Source organism: Eschrichtius robustus, chromosome 12 (assembly GCF_028021215.1).
Source record: "Eschrichtius robustus isolate mEscRob2 chromosome 12, mEscRob2.pri, whole genome shotgun sequence".
NCBI classification, from domain to species: Eukaryota; Metazoa; Chordata; class Mammalia; order Artiodactyla; family Eschrichtiidae; genus Eschrichtius; species Eschrichtius robustus.
In genome coordinates this window covers 106,207,623-106,233,468 of record NC_090835.1, presented here as the reverse complement: position 1 = coordinate 106,233,468, position 25,846 = coordinate 106,207,623, and the positions used below count along the sequence as shown (strand labels likewise).

General features: G+C 57.6%; 1 protein-coding gene across 1 annotated transcript; it reads right to left on the bottom strand.

Moving 5' to 3' along the window:
* Nucleotides 1–297: 297 nt before the first annotated feature.
* PXDC1 (PX domain containing 1) lies at nt 298–25,774 on the bottom strand. Its single transcript, XM_068559440.1, has 5 exons — nt 25,088–25,774; nt 12,345–12,436; nt 11,805–11,922; nt 4,804–4,915; nt 298–1,309 (listed from the first exon to the last, which is right to left on the bottom strand). Exons 1-5 carry the CDS (start codon nt 25,341–25,343, stop codon nt 1,192–1,194), a joined length of 696 nt encoding a protein of 231 aa, XP_068415541.1. The 5' UTR covers nt 25,344–25,774; the 3' UTR covers nt 298–1,191.
* Between the last annotated feature and the right edge of the window lie 72 nt (nt 25,775–25,846).

Genomic DNA, 25,846 nt, shown 5'->3' with positions numbered 1-25,846 from the left:
AGGCTGCACCCAACCGAGCACAGCCGGGAGCAGAGGGGGATGCAAAGGCCACGGGGAGCCCATCTGCTGCGCAGCTGGGTTCCAGAAGGCTTCCCGTGGCTGCCAGCGAGGAGCATGGAGAAGGGGAAACCCTAACTCAAAAGAACACTCTGTTTACTTTCCAGTTTGGACAGATCATTCCCCAGGGCGAGAACAGCACATTTCCTAAAGGACAACGAGACGGGAGCGCTGGGGGCAGCCCGGAGGCGCAGCGTGTGGGGCAGGGATGACAAGAGCCACACCTTAAACCAATAAAAGTAGAGTAATGTGTTTTATTTAATTAAAATAGATTAAAAAACAGACTGTGTAAAAGAATTAGGATTCTCAATAATTTACTATTATTTACACGAGAAATTCTGGTCGTTAGTATTCTCTGTGAGGAGATGAACACGCAGAACCCAGACCCTCCCCGAAGGCAGAGGGAGACTCGCTGGGGACACTCGGTGACCTCCCGATGCCCGTCCACTCAGGTGGATATGGCGAGCATATCACTGAGATCTTGGTGACCGGCAGGAAGGGGGACCCTCAGCCGCCCGGGGGCCACTGCGCTGTCACCCCTCGTAGGAGCCCAGGGGGGATCTCCTTCCTCTCGGGAGAATCGTTACCACGCAGAGTTCATCACACGGGCACCAGTCAGTGGTTCCCCTGTGCCCGCAGCCAAAACCCCATTCACGACCAACCTTCCGCAAACACTCCCTTGGCTGACGTGAAGCCCACGGTTTCTGGATAGAAGATAAAAAACAGGAATGGAAGCTGCACATCCTGGTTTCCAGGGAAATCCTGGATGACAGAACACACCCGCCTGTGTTGTCCAGAACTTGGTGGCTCACCAAGATGCCACGCAAAATGTTCTGTGCGCTTGTGGAGGGAGGGAACGTGGGGGGAGGAGCAGGTGTCCAGACCCGGCCCGGGACGTCCTGCAGGCACTTGTGGCCCCTCCAGGCGTGGAGGGGGCGTGTCCCGGGGATGCATACACAGGCCGCGAAGACCCCTAGAAGCAGCAGGGGCACCGGACCCCCGTAACCTGACTCCTGGTTGTCGGAGACTTGGGGTCTCCATGGGCGCGGGCTGCTGGGCAGGCCTGGTCCCTGGCATGATGAACTTCAGCGGAGCCACGGTCACCAGCTGGGGGAGGAGGGGCCCAGTGGAGACTCAGTCCAGAATGTCCGTCTCGAAAGGCACCAGGTGGTAATAGGACAGGTTGGTGACATAAGCTCCTGGGTCATCCCCATCCTCCAGCTCGGAGGCAAACTCACCGCCGTTCTCAAACCTGAAACGGGAAGGCAGAGGTGAGGCCGGGGCTGGCTCACTGACCGCCGGCCCCGCTGAAGTGGACAGAGGGCAGACGGTCACTGGCAGGAGGGTCTCTGGATCAAACAGCACGGAAGGGCTCTCCACCACACCGGCCCATCCACCACCAGGCTGCGTGTGGAGCGAGTGTGGAAGGAACCGTGATTGCAAATTGATCAGTCACATGGGCCTGACTCCAAAGCCGTCACAGCTTTGGTTTTCACTGCCTTAGAGACTGTGATTTACTCTCACTGACCAATATTGAGGCATCCATCCATCCATCCATCCATCCATTTATCCATCCACCCATCCATCCATCTATCCATCCATCCATCCATCCATCCATCCATCCATCCATCCATCCATTCACACAGTGAGTATTTCTCTCTCCATCTGGGGATTATTCTGGGTCAGGCTCTGGGGACACAGAGTGGACCAGGCACAGGAACCTGCCACGTGCTGGGGCTGTGGACCATGGCAAAGACGGGTGAAGAAGGCCGTGTGGTCCCAGCTCCCAGCCTGACTGCTTCCTGGGCCACATGCACACACAACCAAGGAGGCAGGAGTCGTCCAGGGAGGAGCTGGGTGAGGGCAGAGGAGGTTAGCGGAGGGAAGGGTCCTTCGTTTGGGTCCTGCATTCAATGTGGGGCGTTACATGGCGCGCACGGGAAGAGCTCAAGGAAGGATTTGTGCCCCAAATGTGAGGTGACCTAAATACCTTCTCAACATGGATTCCCCAGGAATGGAAACCATTTCCACGCCCTGCCTAACCCAGCCTCAGCTTAAGCACACTTGCTTAAGCTGGAAAAAAAGGACTACAAACTTTAAAAGATGCCTCACAGAGAAAACAGTGCACAGAGGACCTTCTCCCCAGGAGGGGAAACAGATGCTGCCTGTACCTTTTCCATTGTCCCCAGCTAAGAACCAGTCCAAACAAAGGGGAGTGGCAGAGGGGGCGGACGCAGGCCCTGCCCAGGGCAGCGGAGAGGGCCTGGGGCCACCGAGCACACTGTCCACACTGCCCCTGCCCTGAGGCCTCACAGGAGTTCAACTACAGCGGGACGCCGGGCAGCGACGGGCAGGGCACGAGGCGCCCAAACCACACAGCCGCCGGCCTGGCTACACTGGCTGGGGAGCCAGCCGGGATGGGGGAGGGGGAGGGCGGAGAGGTGCCCCCTGCCACCGCCCAGCATCCGGGGCACGTGGGGTGGACGGGGTCCCAGGGAGGCCTGCCGCCTCTAAGTTGCAAGGGGGAAGCGGAGGAGGCGGCGACGGCAGCTTCGAAATCAGACAGGAAAGGCATGGAGGCGGGCTTCCCTCTAAGTCCATGCTGACGGGCGTGTGTGGAGATGCGTGGAGCCCTGCGTCCGCGCAGGCAGCGAGGCCAAGAGGGGGCCCTTAGGTGCAGGGAAAGGCTCCGGGCAGGTGAGGGACGGGCCCGGTGGCGGCCACGACACAGCCCTGCCCAGCAGCTTCCTGCCCCTGCTACCCCTCCTGCCCTCAGATCCCCTGAGAACTGGGGAAGGAAGGGGACCTGGGATGCTTGGCCGAGTCCAGGGTCCCCATCAGCCCCCGTGGTCCCCAGCGGGCCTGGCAAATCTCCCTGCTTCTAACCAGTGAGGACAGGGTCGGGGCTCGCCCCAGGCCTGGGCAGAATCTCCCGGAGCCTGGCAACCCCTCCAGCCAACCAGGGTGGTCACAAGGCAGAGGCCCAGCCGTTCCGCCCTCACACCGCCACCAGGCACACGTCCCCACCAGGCACACACACTTGGTCCCTGAGTGCAGGGGGGGGTCTCTGGTCTGAGTACTGTAGCTGCTCTCCCCCAGGGACAGTGTGGGGACCGACAGGTCCTAACAGCGGGCCCGGCAGCGTTGCTCCACAGCCTTGGGGCCACACAGTCGCTGTTGAGGACCACTGAGGACAGCTGTGGCCAGGAGAGGCTTCTCTCTGTGACCTCCTGTCCCCTGGAGTGTTCAGACAGACCCTCCTGAGAGACAGACGGCAGCAGACCGTCACTGCGGGGCTGCCCGAGGTCAGGCACGTGGAGAAATGCCCGGCAAGCCCAAGTTCCCTGGAGACGCTCCCGGGCCGCTCAGAGGCCGACATCTCCTTGTTAAGCTATCCTGGGATCGCAGAGGTTTCCCCGTGATCTTTCTCTCCCACCAACCCGGCGCTGCAGATTGAGGGTGGGTCGCCCTGGCCACGCAGGGCCCCGGGCTGGCTGGAAAAGTGACATTACAGCCCTTGCTTTCTCTCCATGTTTCTCCTCCAAAACGATTCATGGTTGAACTTCCTTCTCAGAGCTGGCCTCATGCCAGGGGCAGAGGGCCTCTCGGGGCCTCTCAGAGACAGAAAGGGTCCCTGGGATGCAGAGCCAGAGCCGGGATCCTGCAGCCCCTGGTGGTCCACCAACCACTCCACCAGGACAGGCCCGGCCAGAAGCTCTTCCCATGAAGCAGAACCTCCTTCCGTCACCGTGTAATCCACGTCGGCAGACGCTCGGACCCACGATGCCAGCTCCGAGTTGGCTCGGGGGACCCTCGGGCCGGGAGCTGTCTGCACACACACGGTGCGTACGACGTGCGTGGTCCCGGCTGAGCGCGAGGCATGGCGGCAGTTGGGTCGGTCCTGGTCCGCTTTCACGTGGGGCTGACGGGGTGCGGAGGGACCCCCGGACTCTGAGAGGCCCCCTGGTTCCGGGCTTGTGCCGGTCAAGTGCCCGCGGGAGACCCTGCGCTTCCAGAGCTGCCTGGGGGTCCCAGAGTCAGGCGTCCACTCTCGTCACCTGAGCCTTCAGGAGACCCTGCGAGAGCACGGCGGTCCCACCCGGGGCGAAGAGGAGCCAGGAGACGGGAACGAACCCCCTGAGCTCACACAGCAGGACAGCCCCGGGAGTGAACCCCCTGAGCTCCCACAGCAGGGAGAGCCCCGGGCGTGAACCCCCTGAGCTCGCACAGCAGGGACAGCCCCGGGCGTGGCCTGGACCGTCACCAGGGCCGGGTCCTGCCCGATAATCCCGAGACGGCTGGCAGCGCCCGAGGTGGCTCTCCTAGAGCCCCCATCGTGGTCCAAGTTCTGTCGCCCGAGGAAGGAAGAACGGAGGGCGGGGGGTCTTCAGCTGCCCGCCTCCTCTAAGCCAACGCATCCTCCCCCGCTCAGGGCAGGCCCGTGAGCCACAGAAGCCACCTGGGAGGTGACGAGAGGCCAACATGCAGCTGACGCCCACCCCCCCCCCCACCCCAGGAGACCGGGCCCCCATGAGGAGGCTCGTGGCCCCGGACCCCCCAGGGCCCAGCACAGCCCAGACCTGAAGCCAGGCAACTCCTCCTGAACGCCCCCCCTCCCCACTGCCAGCCGCATGGTCAAACTCTGTCCCCTTCCTAGAGCCCCGAGTGGGCAGGGAACCTGGCCCGGGCGCTGGCTGACGGCTCGGGACCTCGTGTGTAAAACGACACTCGAATCAGTGCACTTACAGGTGCTCCGAGGGGTCCACAGCTGCGTGCTGGTCTTTTCCGTTTGGTATACTGTGGTCAATAACGATTGTTTCCGTATTTGCTAAGCAAAATCCATTGGACCTCATGATTTCTGAAAGCGAAAGCAGTAAGGGAAATATTCAGAAGGGGATCAGATTTTGAAGTTTTGAGGTCTGGGGCTCACACTGATCTCCTCACAGCCCCCTCCTCCTGCTGCACCCCCTCCTTTCCCACACTTTAGAGGACGCTCCGCCGCCCAGACCCAGGGGCCACACCTGCTGACCCTACACCAGTCAAGAGGGGCATCTCTCCCCCGCAGAAAGGCGCTCTGGCAGTTCGAGCGCTCTCGCCATACGCCCCCCCCTGTGGGTTTGAAGCTGGAGCAGAAAGAGGCTGGGTTTCGGGCCAAGACAACCGCACACGACGTGGGCTCTGCCCAGGTCACCCGATCTCTCTAAGCTCTCACCTGTGTCTCAGGTGAGGATAACACGGCCCAGGGTCGCCGTGAGGATTCAGCGCGATCCGTGTGCGTTTTCAACCAAACAGGTGACTTCACCTTTTACTTTATATAATCCTATATAGAAACCGACTTCTCACCAACAAGCACAATTTGGGGTAATTTTAAAAGGGCAACAAAGAGATCGTCTTTGTGTGTCTACATTGGCTGTGTGGTTAGATTCCAAGTGCAAAGTCTGGTGCTCACCAGCTCTAGAAGGGGAGGGGGGACGGGGAAGCCCGGGCATCGGTGGTGGTGGTGGTGGCGGGGTTGTGGGGGTGTGGGGGTGTGTGTGTGTGTGCGCATGTGTGCGGAGGCGTGGGCAGCTGAAACAGCACCGGGCTGGGAGCTGGGACTCCACGGCACAGCCCAGCAGGGAACCCCGAGATACTGGACGCAGTGTCCTAACTGGAAATTTCAAAACTGTCCTGGATGATCTCCAAGGACCCTTCCAGCTCTAAGAGCCTATTAGCTCCCAGGCTCCATCACGTCATCTGGTCCATTTAAACGTAAGTGCACTTGACTCCCTTCTCCGACCTGGGGAAGCTCTCATTGACATTTCCTGGGGACTGTGCGTCCTTCCCTTCCCTCAGTGGATCACAGACTCTCCAAGGATAGACCTGGAGGGTCACCAGGGCTCCCGCTCCCCGTGTGCTATCTCATCCCCAGCCTCAGCCCCTGGTCATCGAGCTCCACGCTCAGGGCCGCATTTGTCCCGTCAAATCAGGGCCTTCACTTACCTCACCTTAAAAACGTGCTTCAAACAGACTCTAAGCTCCTGCCGGGTTCTCACATCCAATAATCATCATCTTCCCACTTGGGGCCTGATGCACGGAAACGGCTCAAAACAGCCCTTCCTCTGGCCCTGGCACAGGCCACAAGGATGTCCCGTGCTGCCCCGTCCCATCGGGCATCTGATGCTATTGTTGTTTGCGGGGTTGTTTTATTGCTTACATCGTACCATAATTTAGATTATTTTATCCCCATGTACAGATTTGCTTTTTTTTAATAAGTGCAACTGTAACTTCCTATTTACTTTTCATCTTTCTGGGTATTTGATTCTCAGTTCTTTGAATTTCTATCCATATGAAGACACTTAGGGAAACTACACAAAAAAAAAAGAAGAAAAAAAACTAGAAGATTTCCTCCTTACCTCTGCCCCCCAGGATAAAATGACTATTCATCAATCGGATTTGCCAAGTAATGGCTAAAATTTCCAACTGACTTTCTGGAGAAGTGACAGCGCTCGTTTCACCGGCCTTTCGAGGTCGGTCACACTCCACGTGGCATCAGCACGTGGCTCTTTCCCGACCTCCTCTCCCCGGCTGAGCCCACCCGGAGCCCACCCGCCTCGGACAGCCTGTAAGTCATGAGAAGGAGCTGAAAACCAGCGAAAAGTCAGTGCTTGGAACCTCTGGGGTCAACTACACCACCAGGTGCAAAAGGAGCACGAAGATGTTGACCAAAGCCTGAGTGAGCAGACAGACACTGCAGAGGACGACACCCCGGTAAGAGAGACTAAGATCCCCGTGCTTCACGATTTAAAACGCACAACAGCACAGAACCACTTTCTTTACTGCTTTTATTAACTGACTCAAACCTGTCCCAGGAAGCACGCAAAACCTCAGGGACCTCAGGACAGCCAGCTGACAGCCCCCAGACCCTCTTTCCCACCACCTCCCAAGGGAATTTGGAGGGGAGGCCCCTACAAGTGAAAACAAACGTTAGTGCTGCAAAACATTTGTGAATGTCGCCAGGAGTCACCTTGTATAGGAACTTCCTAATCATTCTTAAATGTGAGATTTGGAGCTCTAGAAAGTGGAATCTAGAAAATGGAACCAGCCCCCAAAACAAATTTGTTACAAATCATTCCTTAATTATCTGTGCAGAGAAGCCAATTGTCTGCAAGGCCAGCTGGGCCCTCCAGGAAACTCCACTTCTGCCACTTACGCGTGGGAAGCAGGTTACTCCTTGCTTAGCTTTTTAGTCTGTAAAATGGGAATAACAGTATCCAGCTATCCTAAGGGGCACAGGTGTGGATTAAATGAGACGGTTTTTATAAAGAATCTAACAAATGCTGGGGCTCGTAAATGGTAGTTATTGTTCCAAATGTCCTCATATCTGTTGGGTCACCCAAATAAAAAGAACCAAAGGAAATGTTACGCTTACTGAAAAACTTCAGCATCTGAAGCCTACCTTCAAATATACTGAAAATGGGAATTTCTTAGAAGTCAGCTTAGTACCTACAGCCAAAATCACTGGTCCATTTAATGACTTTAATCACATACATGGCCAGTTCCATGAAATAGTTCCTTTCCAAGCCATTTTTTTGCATACAGAATGTTTTTCACATGAAGAAGAGTCCTGCTTTGCCATTTCTTATTTCTTAAAACTTTTTCGGAGCTAATTTTAGAATTACGGAAAAGTTGCAAAAACAGTATAGAGCTTTCACAGATTGCTCAGCAGCTTGTCCTTTGGTTAACATTTTACATAACCATGGTACGACAAGCAAATCCAGGAAATGAACATCGGCACAATACTCTAAACTAAAACCTCCTGCACTTAAGTTTCACCCATGTCCCTCTGTCTGTCCTGGGCCCAGCCCGGATCCCTCGGGGCAGGAAGAGGCGGTGGTTCAGCCTCCTATGATCCCTGATGGCCTCGAGGGCCTCGGTCTTGCCTCATCTCTCCTGGCTGCAACACTTGGGACGCGGACTGGTGAGTCTTTCATTGACTGTGCCTCAATTTGCCTGGCGCTTCCGTGCTTGGACAGAGGTGGACGGTCCGGCAGGAACCTGCAGGGACGCTGCCTTCCCTCGGGCATCAGATCAGGAGTGCGATACCCACAGGCCTTACTTATTCCTGGGATGTCGTCTGGATCTCTCGGGTCAGGAGGTTTTCTCCAAAATGAGGGTACTATCTCTCTCTGTGTAGTTAAGAACTATCCTGGTGGAGATGCAAGGGCAAATCCTGCTTCTCCTTAAACTTTCACCCACTAATCTCAGCCTCTACCAGTGGTCATTGCTGCAACAATGACCAGTGTCTGGCTGGTGGTGATTTGCTATTTTTTTACTTGCAGCCCTGTTTTCACATGCCCCATATGCCACCATAACTCAGTTCATTAATTCATCTATTCTTTTTTTTTCTGCGGACAGTCTCAGCCCTGAAAGCATTCACACGCTCTCTGATCCCCTTTCCTATTTTACTTTCAATGTCTCCAGCAACGGAACAAAACCCAAAGCCATGCCTTTTCATTAATTGGAGACCAGGACTCTCCCCGTGTGGTGAAAATTAAGGTTAAGACCGTACAGATGCCTGGTTACTAAAAACTGAAATTATATTTCCAGCCTTCCCAAACCTGAGTACTATGATTTTGGGGGCCAATATCAATTAATCCAAGCAGCCAGACCAAGGCTGAGGATTATGCTTTCTTTTAAGCTGCACAGACACAGCCATGGTGTAGAAAACTAAATTTAAGTTTTCCTAGACTTGGTAATAAACTTTTAGATTAACACGGGATGAAGAATGTTTAAGGTTACATTGGTCCAAAGCATCACCTAAGAGGCCAGACCACTCGCCGGAATCGTGGCCCCGGGGGGCGGCTGGTTCTCACACCATGGGCGTCTGGCGCCATCTAGTGGAGCCCCTGACCCCTAGCCGGTCAACCTAGAGGTCACCGCAGGAAGCCTGAGGGTGGGCCAAGGTCAGGGCTGTCCGCCACGGCACCACCTCCCAGGATGCCACATCAGAGGCTTGAGAAGGTGCTGAGAAGTCTGGGGGAGGGGGTGACAGCGGGCACGGCCGTTTCCATGCACGAGTGGAATTTAGCTGGACAGGAGTGGACGTGAACGGCAGGGCTTGTGGGGAGGGAGGAGACAGGGCCCAGCCAGCAGGAGGCCCAGGGCCTGGAGCAGAGGGGTCGACGGTGACATGGAAAGCCAGAGTGACCACAGCCTGACATGCCCAGGATGACAAGAAATTCATAAATGAATGAGCCAGGAAGTCAGGTCCGGGTGGCCCATGTCAGTACTGAGGACACATCCCGGGGAGAGGCTGGGCTGCTGGAGCCTTGGCCCTCGGGGCGCCCGGCTCTCCGGGTCCTGAGGCCCAGCGCCCGGGGGCTCCCGAGTCCATACGCAGCGCAAATATGGGCCCAGACGGAGGAGCAGGGCTTGCCCACGCGGGACCAGGCCCTCTGGGGCTGGCAGCGCTCCTGTAAGGAACGGTTCCATTAGAAGTGTTTCTGAATTTGCCACATCCTTGTCTCAGTATCCTTACTTCCTCGCTCAGTGCACAACGAAAGCACGTCTCACACGCCGTGGGAACTCCCCCGCCCACCCCACGCTCCTTTACATGGGAAACATGCGCTCAGGCAGAGGGAGAGCCAGCGAGGTTGGGGGCGAAGATCAGAGGGAGAACCCCTTCGACTGATTAGAGCAGACGAGGAGGAGGGACCCCCAGGCATGGGAGACACTCAGCTCTGGAAGGGGCGACCCCGCCAGCTTCCCGCGCAGGGCTGCCTTCAGGCCGTGGTCTTGGCACGAGGCTTCAGGCTCTCTGCAGCTGATTTGTGATAGCTGTTTACCAACCCCACTGTCAGGCAGCCCTGTGTCACCAAGTGTTCCGTGCTGAGCCGCGGTGGCTGCAGGGACTGCCCCCTGCGATGTCCCCAGGACCTGGGCTCCCGGCCTGCACGGGGAGGCCAAGGCCCTGCCTTCCCAGACCCGCGTGCCAGGCCTCCTGGGCTCGTGGGCAGGAGGGACCCCAAACCTCTGTCCTCAGTCCTCGAAACAACACAATAACATAGTTAAAACCCCGACGTGGGACCCCAGCGCTACCCCTGTTCAATCCTGTCTCCTTCCTTTCAGCGCGTTGGGGTAAACCTGGGTCGTGCGTTTACCCGAATCAGCAATAAAGACAAGGCACTAAGAGGCTGGGGACACCAGGTTGTCGCCATCAGAAGCACCTGTATGCAGCGCCGGCTGTCCCTCTCACGCGCTGGGGCCTTTGGGGTCAACCTGCGCCTGCCACCAACCCCAGGCCCTGAAAGGATTCTGCGGCTCTCGGTTCTCCTGTTTGCGCAAAACAGAAAGAAATAAAGCAAGATGGAGATGCCAGTGCTGGGGCTCTTCCGTGCAAGACTAAAGGGCAGAGGTGCCCACGCTCCAGGTGACAGCACACGGAGCCCGACACGCTCTGAAGCCTCTCTGAGCCTTGGACACTGGGGTCCCCGGACATCCGGTCAGGAGGGATGACCGCCATTTTCACCCTCCTGTAGAGAAGGTTCTGGACGCCAGGCGCTAGCTAAGAAGGGGCCCCCAGCCCGCTGCTCATCTTCCTAAGGACACACACGAAGCTCTCCTGGGAAGATGACAAAAGTGGCAGACACGCAAACCCAGGCCGAACCCTGTCCTGCTCACACACGGTCACAGCGAAAAGTAACTTTTCCGTCCCGGGTTCCCAGAACCTGCCAGCCCCGTCCGCCTCGCCCCAGCACACAATTAAGGAATCTCATCCTTGCCGTGGTACATCACTCAGTAAGGACACTTTTATACCAGTGACGTCAGCCGTCACCCCAACGTGCCCCCTCCATCTTCCCATCACCGGGACCCAGTTCCTTTTCAGGTGACGGCTCTGGGCTCAGGTCCCCTCACCTGCTGACTCTTCCCCATCACCTCCCTCTGAGTCCCCCTCCTCCACTCCCTCCTCTTTCCTTCCTTCCACTCAGAACTCAGGTGCTGGACACAGGGACCCCCCCCCCAACCTCCCCTCACATCAAGGTGGCCTGTGGGATGTCACCGCTGGCCGAGCTGTATCCCCTCTGCGCCCGGCAAACGCCCACACAACCTCACTCAGGCCAGACAAGTTGCCTGGGGAAGCCCGGTACCTGAGACTTCCAGGACGGACCTCTTCTCCTACAAAATGCCCCTCAGAGGCTTTGCCAACAGCACTGCAAAAACAGAGTCTAATGTTGTAACAACACGTGCGGCCCAGATCTGAGGAAGCTGCCACCGGGCTGAACCCAGGCTTCCCTCGCTCCCCCCTGACCCGCAGGACGGCTGGCCATCCCCTCTTAGCGCTGCTGACATTTGCCAGAAGGCTCAACCCAGCGTCCACGCTAAGGAGACCTACACCGTGTGTCCCTTTCTGTGCCCCCGCCCTAAAGCCAAGAACAAAGTCAGTGTTGTGCTAGGTGGACTCTTATTTTTGCAGGCTGGATGACGCATTCCAGTAATTCACTTCAAAATGCCTCACTGATGCTTTCATCATAGACCATTTAAGTACGTTCCCATTTATACGCCAGATAAGTCGCTTTGGAAGTAGGAAGAGTGTAAACTGCAGGTCAGTAGGTAGAAACACACCGTTTCCTAAAAATCGGGAAACGGGCCCTCCCCTGCTCCTTCCACCCTTCTGTTGGGCTGTCTTTCTGGGTCCCAAGGCGGGAGGTGTGTCCAGCACGTGGACAGTGGGCTGGGAAGGTTTCTGGTGGCCCTGTGGCTCTCACCTGATATTTTCACCGGACTTTGAAAGCTGGGTTGAATTTTATGGACGTTGTCATTTTTTAACACCTGATCCAGGGGAGATCTTTCAAAGAAGGTGAGCACAACTTCTGACCTGGAATACTGGGAAGAAACACGTTCATTCCTAGACATTTTCCTCCCGCGAGGCAGCCCGTCTGACGCTGGTGGCCCCGCACTGCTCAGACCGCGGGACTGAGCGCGGACGGGGCCGCTTCCCCACTCACCTGTCAGGTGCTCCGGCGTCTCGAGGCCCACAGGACGGGGACAGTGGGAACAGTTCGCGCCTGGTCTGCGCCAGCGTTCACGCGCGTCCGTCTCCCCTCACTTTCCAGTAAACCGCGAGCCCGTCACTTCCGCTTCCTCCCCAGGGAGAAAGCACCGGAGCCCCCAGAGCCCAAGGAGCCTTCCCTCCCTGGGCTTACACCTGACCCCACCTGACGCTTCCAGGAAGCGCGCCCCGGCCCCGCCCGTCCGCCCGCACCCACCTTGCGCACCCACCTTGCACACCCACCTTGCACACCCACCTTGCGCGGCATGCTGATGACGGCCTTGAGCAGCTTCTCCACTTCGTTAAGCCTGGTCTCGATGTCGTGGGCGTCCTTTATGGCGACCAGCCCTGGGATTGAGACAGAAATGCCTCCGTCAGAAAAACAGACCAAGAAGTGTGCTCCCGAATTAAATACAGGACAACAGGCATCCCGCGACGGGGACGCCACCCCGACGTCACCCTCCACGAAAGACACCTGGGAAGTTTACTCGGCCTCACGTGCGTGCAGCCCTGCCCTGAAAGCCCGGCTCTCAACCTCGTTTTAAGTTTCAACGACCCAACGAGTGATTAACGCGTGTGCTGCAGTGGACACCGTCCATCTGAAAGCCACAGGGACACCATCAGAGGCCTCTCCGAGCAGGACACTCCATCCACACCCTGGACAAGGCCAGAGCTCAGCCCCCGCCAGCGTGGTGGCCGTAGCTGGGGGAGGCTGGACCCACCAGCCCCCAATGACACAGCTGAGATGACCACAGGCCCCCTGGAAACGGAGCCTATGTTTAGACAAGTCATTTAGATACCGGCTTTGGAAGGGAAAAAATCACATCTTCACCCAGAGAAAACCAGCGTGGGCATGACTCAGCACCTTCCAGGAATCGGCTTCTACCCACGTTCCGGTTACCGGAAGTCTCGACTGGCTACTAAAAAGCGCAGTATTCTGTCTCTAAAACACGAGAGCTAGTGGCACAGAGACTCGGGGTGCGTTTCTGTCTTCCTTTGAGCAGTGCAGAGCACAGACCTTCCCAGCACAGCTTCTACACATCAGCTTCCCAGGGATGGAGCAAGTCAGATTCCCAACGGCATTTCACGTGACCCAGGATGTTGGTCCCGGCGAGCTACGACCAAACCACAGAGGCTGAAATCCCAGAACTATTTTCAGTCACTGAATCCCAGTTTTCAGAAGTTCTGGTTTTGTTTTACAGGTGAAAGTGTTGTTCATTTTGCAGGCAGCTCACTAAGTCCACGTAGTGTTAAAATTAACCTCCTAAACTACGTGATTGAAATTAAGAGGCCCCAGAACACGTGGTCCATGGAAACCAGGGGCACCCCAGACATAGGGCGAGGGCACTTCTGAAGACCTGGGCTGAGCAGGGGGACCCTCGCATTAGCTGGGGTCAGGAATGTCCAGTCAAGGCCAGGAATTGGTCCCTGGACTTCCTGGAGCACAGGCCGGGTGCACCTTCACCTGGCCACCCGGGGGCCTGCCTCTCAGTGGGCTATCTGCCCACCCCACCTCAAGCCACACGGGCCCAGGCAGCCAGCCAAAGACCCCGAGCCTCGGTCCACACAGCCTGCGCCGGCAACCTCAGCACGACTCCCCAGCCGTCGCCGGAGGGAGGGTCCCGGGCCACCTCCTCCCCTCTCACCTAGGCTGCCTGGCCCACCCACCACCCTGCAGGCTGGGGGCAGCGAGAAGGGAGAAGGAAAACACCAGGGTGCCAGAGTCTCAGCCCTGAGTTCCTTGTTTAGAATTACACACACACACACACGCACACACTTACACACACCTCTCTGTGACCTCTTGCTTGCTATGGACAAGTCTACAGAGGAAAAGAAGGACTCTGAAAAGTTGTTTTTAGAGACAGGACAATTATGTAAATCATCCCCACAAAAAGCTTCTTTATTCTAAAACAAGCAAAACTACTGTCATGTTTCAATTTTTATTACATCTAGCATACTGGTGTTAAATCACTCGAGTTTATGACACGGTAGTTGGGTTTTTGTATTCTGTAAGGACAATTTATAGGATTAGCCTCTTGTCTGGTCAATGCATATAACATATTTATACCCATTTTCTAGGACTTAAAGCATGTTTAGCCCACGGTTGGGTTTATAACCACCAAGGGTACCATTCAGTCAAATAAATACATTCTGCTCTATGCTGATCTTCTTTTAGGGTTGCCAGAATTAGCAAGTAAAAAGCAGGACATCTAGTTCAAGGTGCGTTTCAGATAAGCCATGAATAATGCAATAGTATGGATAGACACACTAAAAAATTATTCATTGTTTATCTGAAACTCAAACTTACTTGGCGTCCTGTACTTTATCTGGCAACCCTATCTTCTTGGTGACCTGCTTTCCAGAATGAAGCAGAGAAAGGCAAGAAGTACCTGGTCAGGCCTCTGGGAACATGTAAGTGTTTAGGCTCAGCGCACAGACCCTGAGGATCCCAGCCTTGCTCACCTCACCAGCTCCGTTGCTCTGTGACTACCACATCCTCATCCCAACCCCGAGGAACGGGTCCAAGCCACCAAAACATGGCCCCCACGCCCACAGCACTGCCGCTGGGGGACCCATTCCCACTGGCCTTCCCCCACCTCCAGGCTCGAGTGGGAAAATCCCAGCATCCCTTAAATGCCGCGTGGGACACGCCTTCGGCTCTGTGAAGCCCCCCACCCACCAGGCGGGACTCGGTCTGCTCTGAGCTCTGGGAGAGCTCCATCCACCCCACCTCTGCAGCACTCACCGCTCTGCAGCAGACCTGCTCCCTCCCCTGTGGCCTCCCCCAGCCCACCTGGGAAGCTGAGTGTAGGAGGTGCCCACGGTCAGCTGTCAGCACAGGGCCTGGCACTGACACTGACACCCGCAGGGGATTCACTGGTCGCTGGCCGTTTGTTGATGGAATAAAGTTGCACAAGAGAACAGAGTCAAGGACAAGTTATCATCTGTGTGTGTCCACCAGCCTATGGGTGCCAACTGCATCCCATGCTTCTCGGCGTCACCCCAGCCGGATCCCGGCCAGCAGGCTCAAGGTCACAGGCCTCACAGGAGAGCTGCCCAAGACCAAGGTGGCATCAAACCCACTGAGTTGCCGGCCACCCTGTTTGGTTCTATCTGTGGAAGCTGCAACCTTATCGCTGCCTTTCACCTGCCTTTATGCTTCTGAGGAGAAGCCAAATGGTGCTCTCTGGAAATGAAAACATGCTTCAAAACAAGAGGGGCTGAAAACATTTCAATGGCGAAAGAACATGCTGGAATCCCTCCTGCAAGAACATAGTGACAGGGGATGGTTTTTTAAGCTTTGGCTTTTGGTTTGGGGCCCTTCTTCATAATTTATTTCCCCGTGGCATAGTGGCTTCTGGGTGACAACCAAGGCGAACGGGATCAGCGTTCCCACGGTGTGTCCTCCTTTCCCCAAGGAAACCCATCCACGTGAAGGACAAGGACACTCACCTCTTCCCTGGGGAGGGAATCAACGGTGGAGACTCGTGAAGCTATGGATTCAGCTGGGCTGACTGGCATCCACCTACGGGCGGCCCCCAAGGCTACCTGGCCCCCACAGAGCTCCTCCCTCACCCCACATCAGGGCAGGAAGGGGTCACCACTGGCTACGGGGCTTCCAATGTCCTGGCCCTCTTCAAACGCCAGCACCCACATTTCCCGCCTCTCCTGGGCCTGGAAATCACCCTCCTTCAGTTGTTTTAAAGGTGTTTCCCATTAAACAGGGAGGTGTACTAAATGCGGAAGGAAAACATTCAAACAAACAAACCCATAACAGTGCAGAAATGAAATAAATCTTCCTTTAAAATTTCATGTCTCAAAACCCACTGAGGTCCGCCCCCATCAGGTTTCTCAAGTTCACAACTGTTGGAAGCCAAAACACCTGCTGGCAATACCCAAGACCAGGATCAATTATCAAAATGACACGGCACCAGGCGTGGGTGTGAGCAGAGCCCACATCTGGGGCCTGTGTCATTGCCCAGGACAGATGGCATATGGAGACCCCCAACGACGTACAGGCAGTCGGGGGGCTTTCTGTTCTACCTGCTGTATTCTTCCTTCGTGCCCCAAGAGCTTTGGCTTTTGATGACCGGCAGAGCTTTTCCAAATGTCACTTGTTTACAGTAACTATTTTAAACTTCACTTTCAAAAATGTGCTTACGTACAATAATTTAGGATTATCTAGAACTTTTAGCTTTTGTATTCCAAATATTGTTGACTGAACGAAAACTGTGGGGATCTTGTTTGACTCAGTTTTACTATCTGAGATCGTGATTCTAAAAACTTCAAGCAGATAAAATGGTTGTAAATTTGCAGTTGGACAGAAAAACTCAGACCCCCCCACCTTGGTTATGAGGCTGCCGTTCCAGGGCCGGCCAGCAGGAGGCGCCAGCAGTCCATGGAAGGCTCAGGACGCAGTCCAGCGAGGACGGCGGGAAGGGATGCGGTCCACCTGCCACGCCCAAGTTCTAAGGAAACTGACTCAGAAGACGTCACAGCCCCAGGAAAATTTCTAATTTCTGATAAAGCATCATCACTAATATAATCTCAATTTTTTAAAATTTCACTCTACACAATTTGTGAGGTGAGAAATTTATCCAGATATAGCCCAAAACTGTCAAAAATTTGAAACCATAAGATTGATAACACGACTATGTAAATTTCAGTATGTCAATTTCACATCCCTTTGGGGGTTGAAATTCAGCCTTGAGCAGCCAGGGTACCCCTTCTGTCTAAACTAGTTTACCCTTGAAAATCCAGAACTCCAAACGAGCTTCTGTCAGTTCCAGGGTTAGGTCTTTATACAAACACAAACACCTGACTCATTCTCGGAACCCAAACCGAACCCAAACTGTATCAGCACAAAGGTCAGGCTGAGAGAGCAGACACAGACCAGTGTCCTAACCTCAGACACCTGGTCCCACGTCCTACTTCCGTGGGTGGAGGCTTCGGACTGAACATCTCTGGTGACCGTCCCCACCTCCAGGGACAGACCCAGGGCTGAATCTGGCTGACCGCCTTCTGCCGCTGTAATTCTGGGAGTGAAGACAGAGGCTTCTCGGGTCAATTGGAAAGGAGTGTCCGTTACCCAGAGGATGCCGGTCCCTTAAGAGGAGACTCCCACGGCAGACCCCAGGGAAAGCTTCTGTGATGTGGCCTTTCCAACTGAGCCAAAGAACGCATAGTTCAAAAGTCCATCCACGCAGAGCCCAGAGAAGCAGACGGCTCGGGCGAGGTGAGGAAGGCACTGTCACGAGATATATATTCTTTAAACGCTGAGCATCATTCAAATTTTGGAAATAAAATATTTCAAAATTTCCAGGAAAATCCTCAGTGATTACTTCCCAAATACTTGTTCTCTAAATAGGTAGTCAACATAAAACCAGCAAGGACTCACTCAGCGATGAGCTTGAGAGCATAACCGAGGGGGTTATTCTCTGCTGAACTCAGGCATCGCGACGCGGCCCTCGCTCCCTGGGAACCCGTGGCGACTCTGACCTCACAGGCTCCATCCATGGGGGTCCCACCCTCTGCCCCCATGCCCAGCCCGCTGCACACAAGGCTCGGTCTTGCCCCCATCGCCCTCCCCGGGCCCAGTGATGCCCAAGGCGACACTGATGGACAGGAACTTCTCCCTGCCGGCTCGCCAAGGACGAGAAGCAGGCAGGGCAGGGAAAGTAGGCGGAGGAGAAAGAAGAGCAGAGACAAGATAACGGGTCCAGAGGCCCCGGGAAGGGCCTGCGGGAAGACTTCTGTCCTCCGCTTCTTCCCAGGCCTGTGAGATGCCCGCCTCTCACCGCGTCCCTCCCCCAGTCCCTCCTTCTCCGGCGCCTCGATCTTCTCCCACCACAAGCAGATTTCCTTACTAAGCTTCAGACTCAAGACGGCTAAGGAGTCACTCACTCCGCCTTAGTCTGCCTTAAAACTTGGAAGGAATTTAGGGAATAAACACCAGCCGTCCCAGGCTCTCAAAACAGGAAGCACTTGATCCCAAAGGGGGCACCAGGGCGACAAGACCTGCCCCTACATGCTGGCCAGGATGATGGACAAAGGGAGGTGTCACCAGGAAAACCCAGCAGGGAACCTGCCTCTCCAGGCAGGAGGCCCGAGGAGGGAGCAGCGCAGGGGTGAGGGCGAGAGTGGCGCGGGAGGGCTGAGACAAGCCTTACACACCCCTGGGGGCCAAGGGGGGCCCGGCTCTCCACCCAGGCTCTGCCCCCGTGGCAGCTCTATTTCTCATAGAAAATACACACAGAGAGCATCTGCCCCGGAAAACTGCCCCCGAGCCTGACCCACGCCAAGCACCAAATCCCAATTTCTGGACCAGCAAAGCCCCAGGCCTGGTCGGTGGGGGTCCCACTGAGGTATCGGGGTGACCCCCTCCCCGGGCTCTCAGGCGCCATCGCCGTCCCCACCTCCCTAGGACGGGAGGCTGGAGGCCACACCCGGGGGCTGGCACCGCATCCCCACCGGGAGGGCTCTGGGTGAGGGGACGCCGCCTATCCAGGGCAAAGGGCAGAAGCTCTGCATCACACGGTGCTCACTCGTCCAGCAGGCCTGTCGCGGCTTCAGCGCTCACAGCGGCCGGCCATGCAATGCCACCCCTGCCAGCTTCTCAATCCTGCAGCAGTGGCTTGAGCTGAACCACCTGCCTGAAGTCACGTGGGAGGGAGCAGGAGACAGAGCCCGAAACTGCATCCTCACCTGCCTGGTCCCAAAGCCGGTGCTCGGTGCTTTCGGCCGCTTAGCCTAACCTCCTCCCGCCGTGACCTCGTGTCCCCAGGTGGGTCAGCCAGTCTCGCAGGGCCTGGATTTTCCCCTGCAGGAAGCAGGCGGGTTCTGGTGGCAAGCAGGCACCGTAGTAAGAGCCTTAATCCCACGTCCGCTCCTTCCCTCCCCCCACCCTCGGTCCAAATGCTGCTCGTCGTGTTTCCTGCTGACTGTAAGTCACACACCAGCAGAGGACGACGGAGGTGCCTCTTCCTCAACGTGCAGCACGACCTGCAGTGTAAGTCGGCAACGGAGCAGGGCGGTCGTGTTCACCAGCAGGACTCACGTCGGGGCGGGAGGAGCGGGGCCCCGCGGGGTCTGCCTGGAGGACAGCGTCGCGGCACATGGTCTGTGCTTCTGTGTGACACAGGACACATCCTGTCTGTGCTGCCACGGTTCAAGGGAGCCCAGGCCCGACCAGAAGAGAAAGGCGCCCAGCCCTTCGCCTCGGCCCCCTCCCTGCCCCCGTCACGGGGAGGATTTGGATCCAGGGCCCGGCTGGGGGGTGGGGTGGGGGGAAGCTTCTCAGGCCCGTTCAGGGACACGGGGACCATCTTTTCGGTGGTGATGACAGAAAGGGCTGGTGGATGTCTACTGTCACCCAAGGAAGTGAAAGTGAACAGAAACACCAATAAAAACGATTTCAGTGGGACAACGTCAACCCCTGGTAACGCCATGTCCTCACTCGCTGTCCCCTATCGACTCTGCTGACGGCCGCTGCCCCTGCAGGACGCCCTGCACCAAGGGGCCGGGCCTGGGGCGCCCGTGGTCGCCTGTGGGGCTCATCACTCCCGGCCAGCTCTCCACAGCCTGCCCTGCAGCTCCACACCGAGCCTCACGGAGCGGGCACTCCGACCCGACGCTGCTTCGTACCTCAGTGGCTCTGCTGCCACCTTTCGCTGCACGCCCACCTTCCCTAGCTTTGACTGCTCCCGACCAGAAACACCTCCTGCCGTTTGGAAAAGTGTGTATAAAAACACACAGCGGAGGCACACCAGGCCCAGACTTGTTTTAAAAAGAGAAAAGGACGGCGTCCCTGGGGGCCAGCCTGAGGGCAACCAGATGCTACCAGCGGGTCCCGGTGCTGAGATGCAGAACCAAGCTTCCCCTTGGAGATCTGGTGGGAAGTAAGCGAGGTCTAGAAGCTCCAGAACGAACAACCTCTGTGAGTTTCTGGCCGTTCCTTCTCTGACTGGGTGTTAGCCTGAGTCACCTGGGCCCACGGCACGGCCTGAGCTCTGACGGATGAGACCAGGGGAACACAGAGCACGCCATCACTTACGGAGGAAGGAGAGTCCGGACAGGGAACTCGGAACAAAGCCTGAGCGACAGCAGGGTGCGGGTCTGGGAAAGAAACATAAAACCTTAGGAAGAGAAGAGACAGCCGGCTCCCGGGAGGCGGATGGTGCCAGCACCAGACCCGGGCGGACGGCAGAGCCCGGCAGTCCTATATATGGAAGAGATTCAAAAATAGGTCTGTGAATCAGAGAGATGACCCAAAATGCCCCAGAGAAGTGAAAACTGCCCCTCTCCCCATTAGAAGGGGCAGGACCCCCTCCAGGGAACCCATGCATGGGGGCTGGGCTGTGAGGGGGGATGACAGGACCCCAGCCCACTGCAGGGCCCGTCAGGCCGGACAGAGGCGGCCTCTGTCCCCCTGATCTGCTGCCCCGACCTGTGGGTGGCCTCTGCTCTTTTTCAGCCACTTTCACTAAGAAAGGAAACTCGGGGCTCTGCAGTTCACCCCCAGACCAGAGAGCGATCTACCCCCGCTTGTTTCGGGGAAGCGCAGAGCTTCTCCCCGTCCACGTGAGAGCAGGGCCTGGGAGCAGAGCGCTGTCCACTGGAGCCGTGGGGAGGCGGGGTGTCCTGGCTGGCGGACCTGCACCCAGGCCTCTCTGGTCGGTGCCGGACGCCTTCGCCTCTGCTCCTCCATCTCACGTCTAACAGAAGGTCTATGAAGACGCAGGCAGATCCACGTCCCCGGTGACGGGGTGAACAGACGTTACCCCAGCACCACGCACAGGATCTCAAGGAGGGGCCTTATTTGGAGAAAACGCTAAATACCGTGTTCAAAGCTGGGCCCTCCATCAGCTCCCCTTGCGGGCCTTCTGCATCGCCCAAGGCTCCCCACACCCACATCTGGTCTCTCCGCAGACCCTGCACTCTCCCTCCCAGACGCGTCCGTGCTCGACCACTTCTCACACCTTCCTGGTCTCCCCGGCTCCCCCTGGTCCTTCTCCAGCCATGCTCAGCACAGCAGCCAGAGTGCCCTTCACACCAGGTCGCTCCCGTTCCAAGCTCTCCACCTCCGACAAGAGCCCCACGCGGAGCGTGGTCTGCCCACTCCCTACCCCTGATCTCCCACTGCGTCCACCCCCTTCTCTCCCCTCCAACCACAACGGCCCCCTCAGGACTCAGGGCCACCGGGCACATGCCGGCCCCAAGGCCTTTGCACTTGCTCTGGCCACTGCCTGGAAGCTCTTCCCCAGGCACCCACGTCGCTTCCTCCCCACTTCCTCCCGGTCTCTCCTCACAGGTCACTTCCTTTGAGCCCTTCCGGACCAGCCCATCTGAAAGTGAACCCCTCCCTGCCCCTGCAAGTCACAGCTCCTCTCCTTCCTCCCTTTTCTTTTCTTCTGAACGTGTAGAACCATCTGACATTTTTTTTTAAACTTATCTTGTTTATTACTGGATTTCCCCCACCCCGAATATAGAATCATGAGGGCAGGGTTTGTCTGTTTTGTTCACTGCTGCATCCCCAGCACCTAGAAGATGCTGGTGCAGGGGAGGCATCTGGTAGATACTTGCTGAGTGAATATAAAACCAAAGTGTTGATTTGACAGTAATCAGGGATCAAAGGTCACCTGACAACTTTGGAAATAGAATCTGTTTCTACAGTGATGACTTCATAAGGCCTGAAACGCGTGTTATTTTTAAAAAAGGATCAAAATAATCCAAGAGCCCCAAACAGTCATTGGGGAAATTCTTCATGCTTGTCTTTTAAAGTGTGAACCTTCCCAGACGAGAGACGTAACAGGCAAGAGACCTTGCCACATCTGGTCAGGAGCCCTGAACCATGCTAAGTATTACGTAAACGGGATTTAAGGCAAAGACTCGGCCACACCTGTGTCAGAGTGTGGAAAGAGCAGAAGGAGACACCTTGGTCACCCAGAGATAATATGCGCAGAAAGCAGCTACCTCCCTCCCCCAGGCAGGGGGACAAGAAAGGAAGGACGGGTGTATCAGATCCAGACGCAGAAGAGCATAAGGTGAGAGGCCAAGATGCCAAGGAAAAGGATAGAAGAAGCAAGACTAGTCCTGAGGGCGGCCTCGCCCAAACAGAAGACCAGAGAGGTGGGCTAGTGAGCCCCGTGCCGCCACTCCACGCAGGGGTTTAAATATCTCTGCGCACGTGTCACCAGGAAACGTACACGTTCCACGGACAGACAGCCAAGGCTAGCACCAGTGTGTGTGCGGAATCAAGGAACAGTACTCTCTGCACAGAAACACTCTCCCGCTGCAGTAGTCCAGGGACCAAGACAAAGCGCTCAGCATCCCCTTCACTGCACACAGAGTCAAAGATGCAAGTCGGACCCAAGCCTTTCCCACCCTCTGGAGGTGTTCAGTCCTACATTTACAAAAGCTACCAGCCTGCTGCCAGCACGAGCTCTCAAACCTAGACTTGCAAAGCTTTTTAAAGAGATGAGCGGGCCAATGTAACCGAGCCCAGAAATATGCAATAGATTTAAACTGAGGGAATCTGATGGGAATTACACTGAGAAGACCTGGCATCGCTAAAACAGCACACACATCTGGATGCCTTCTGTGTGTACGGTTTGTATGTCCAGACAATCTGTTTGTGCAAATAGTAAATCCACCTGGAAATAAGGTGAACTCTTCTTTTGCATTATGGCGATGTATTTTACTTGGCAAACAACTTCCCTGGACTTTCCTTCCTTCTAAGGAAGGAAAAGGCCTTCCCTTGGGTGTACAACAAACTCAGGTGGTGCTGGGGGAGGGGTCAGCTTGCCTCCAGGCAGAGAACTAGGAACCAGACAGAGGGTTAATGTCGCCTCTCCTCTGGCCCCGGGGCCTCCACCTCCTCTCCCCCAGGGGTGTTGAGCTGGCCTTGCAGGAGGCCCTCTGGTCAGGACTCCAGCCGAGAAGACGTTCCCACAGTCCATCGTGGGCTGTTCGAAAGGCCTTCACACCCAACCTGGTCCTCATCTGACTGCCCCCCCCGCATGGCCCCCACCAAACCTAATACCCATTTCTTGCTGATTTTTCTCCCTTTAGACACTTGAAAGCAGCTATCACACCCCTTCTGCGCCTTGTTTTCTCCCTGGCGGTCACCCTCTTCCTGTCTCCTTGCGGGGGGCCCACCCTGTGGAGGCACGCAGTGCACTGACACCTCGCAAACCCAGAACCAACCAGGCACAACCTGCACGGGGGGCAGAGCCCAGGGCGCGCGCGTGCACAGCGCAGCCTAACCCTCTGCTCCGGCAAGGTGGTTTCCTCCCCAGATCCCAAGGCGACGGAAGCTCCGCCCTCCTCCCCACCTTCTGTGACCCTCACCAGACGCCGCTGAGGGTGACAACAAAAGCCACATTTGTGGAGGGCTTACTACTGCTGGACACTGAGCATGCACTCCAGTCTGCACAAGAAAAGTGAGTGTCAGGTCCTCTGTTACAGGGGCGGAGCCAGGTGGGGAGCCTGGAGCCACAGCTGAGCTGGGTCCTCTGACAGAGTGAGACCTGGAGGGCAGGCAGGGGGCAGAAGGGAGGGCAGGGGGAGGGCGGGGGGAGGGCAGGGGGAAGGTATGGGGGAGGGTATGGGGGAGGGTATGGGGGAGGGCAGGAGGCTGGCAAGGGAGAGGGCAGGGGGAGGGCAGAAGGGCGGGCAGGGGGAGGGTATGGGGGGAGGGCAGGGGGAGGGTATGGGGGAGGGTGGGGGCGGGCAAGGGAGAGGGCAGGGGGAGGGCAGAACAGCGGGCGGGGGGGGGGGGGGGGGGGGGAGAGGGTATGGGGGGAGGGCAGGTCCTCCACCAGCTCTCAGGGGCTCCTGTTTGTTTATGGCCAGCCTTGTTCCAGAAAGGATGTAAGTCACTGAATAAACAGCTGTTCCTTCATCTAAGCTTTCCGGATTTGGGCATCCATTTGATAAATTAAAAATATAACAACACACACACCCAAACAGTAGATCAAGGTAAACTGCTGCCATGCTTGAAATAATACTAAACTCCCTCCAGAACAGCCATCAAAGTGAGACTCTGGGGAGCAGGGCCTGCAAACTTGCTGGCTTTGAGAGCCTTTCCAAGTGACGCGTCTGCCTGAGAATGTGTCATGAGAATGAGCTAATTATCCATATAATTCACACACTGGGGTGGGAGCTGTCCCGGGAGGGGGGGCGTGGGGCGGAGTGGAGATTATCCCAAGACCTCAGGCAGATGGGCAGCTTCAGTAAATGCCCCCAAAAGGGCCCCAGAGATCTGCTTAGAGGAAGGCGCTGGGAAGTGTCACCAGATTCTCAGCGCTGCAGGTGGTCACGCGTGTGTGTGGGAGGGGGCAGGGGGGACCCCAGTCCTCGCGCCTCGGCTTCAGCCTCTCGCTTCCTCTGCGCGGCCTCCAAAGTCCAGCCCGCGGGCCGAGGAGAGGAAACGGGAAGCCACGCAGTCCCTGCGAGCCAGGAAAGTCACAAGGCCGGGGAGGAGGCCTCCGGGCTCATCAAACTCGAATGCGGACCCACCCTGGTGGCCCCTCCCGAGGAGGGACGGAGGCCGCGTGGCACCTCGCACTCGGGCTGTCGGTCACCGGGGACAAGAGGCGCGGCCCTGCCGGGGGAGGCCTCGGAGGGGGCTGCCAGACACGACGTGGCCCCAGCTGGACGCTGTCCTTAACTCTTCCCAAACGTTCCCCCGGCCTCTCCGGCCGCGGCCGCGGAGGGGGTCGCAGGGGCCGCCCGACACTGGCGCTGGCCCGCCTTGGGGACGGTCAGGACGCCCGTCTGGCCGGCCTCGGGCCCCGTGCGCCGACTCCTGCGCTCCCGCCACTGCGCTTCACCGCCCGGGGGCGGGCGGAGGTCTGAGGGTCCCTGTCCCGTGCCGGGGGCCGGGATGTCGCCATCCCCGCTTAATAACCGCTCCTGCGCCCCCCTCCCTGCACCCCCCTCCCTGCATTTCAAAGGAGCCCCCCCGCCCCCCTGCCCCCAGGCCGGGCCCGCGCCCACCTTCGCGCAGCGGCGCGAGCGCCAGCTCGGGCCGGTCCTCGGGGAAGGCGTCGCGGAGGCGCTGCCACAGGCGGCCCAGGTCGGCCAGGCTGCGGTGCAGGTAGAGCACGCTGCGGTCCGACCACTCGGTGCGGATCTCGAAGAACTCCTCCTCGTCGCCGCGCCGGCTGACGATGAGCCGGCGGATGCCGTTCACCCAGCAGCCCCGCACGAACATGTTCACGAGCGACGTGCCCTCAAACACCGCCGAGGCCATGCCGCGGGCCGAGCATGCCCCGGCCGGCAGGGGGCGCGCCCGCCCGGGCCTGGGTCGGCGGGGAGTCCGTCTGGAGCCGGGGTGTCTGTCCGGGGCCGGGGTCCGTCCGAGGTCTGTCCAGAGTCGGACAGATCCAGGATCTGTCCGGAGCCGGCGCTGGTCGGGGGCCTGCCCGGCGCCGGGGTCTGTCCGGAGTCGGGCGGGGTCTGTCCGGGGTCGGCCCGGCCTCCGCGCGCTCTCCGGGATGGGGCGGCGAAAAGCCGCGGGGCCGGCCGAGCGGCGGCTTATAAGGCGCTTCCCTTCGCGGGCGGCGCTGTCGCCGACGTCGAGGCCGCGGCCGCGTCCGCCTTCCCCGCCTCCGGGCGAGAGGACGCGCCAAGCGGAGGTGGGGGGGGCCTGGCCTCAGCACCCCGCGCCGCCTCCCGAGCCCGCGCTGCTGGGGCCGCGGGGACCCCCGGCCGCCTGGAGGGGCGGAAACCCGGGCGCCGGCCCCGCCCCGCCCG

Excerpts from the sequence above, each read along its gene's own strand:
- PXDC1 (XM_068559440.1), bottom strand. The coding sequence starts at position 25,343 with ATGGCCTCGGCGGTGTTTGAGGGCACGTCGCTCGTGAACATGTTCGTG. Across the intron at positions 11,923-12,344 it reads TCATCAGCATGCCGCGCAAG|TATTCCAGGTCAGAAGTTGT; the intron begins GTGGGTGTGCAA and ends GTTTCTTCCCAG. Across the intron at positions 4,916-11,804 it reads AAGTCCGGTGAAAATATCAG|AAATCATGAGGTCCAATGGA; the intron begins GTGAGAGCCACA and ends TTTCGCTTTCAG.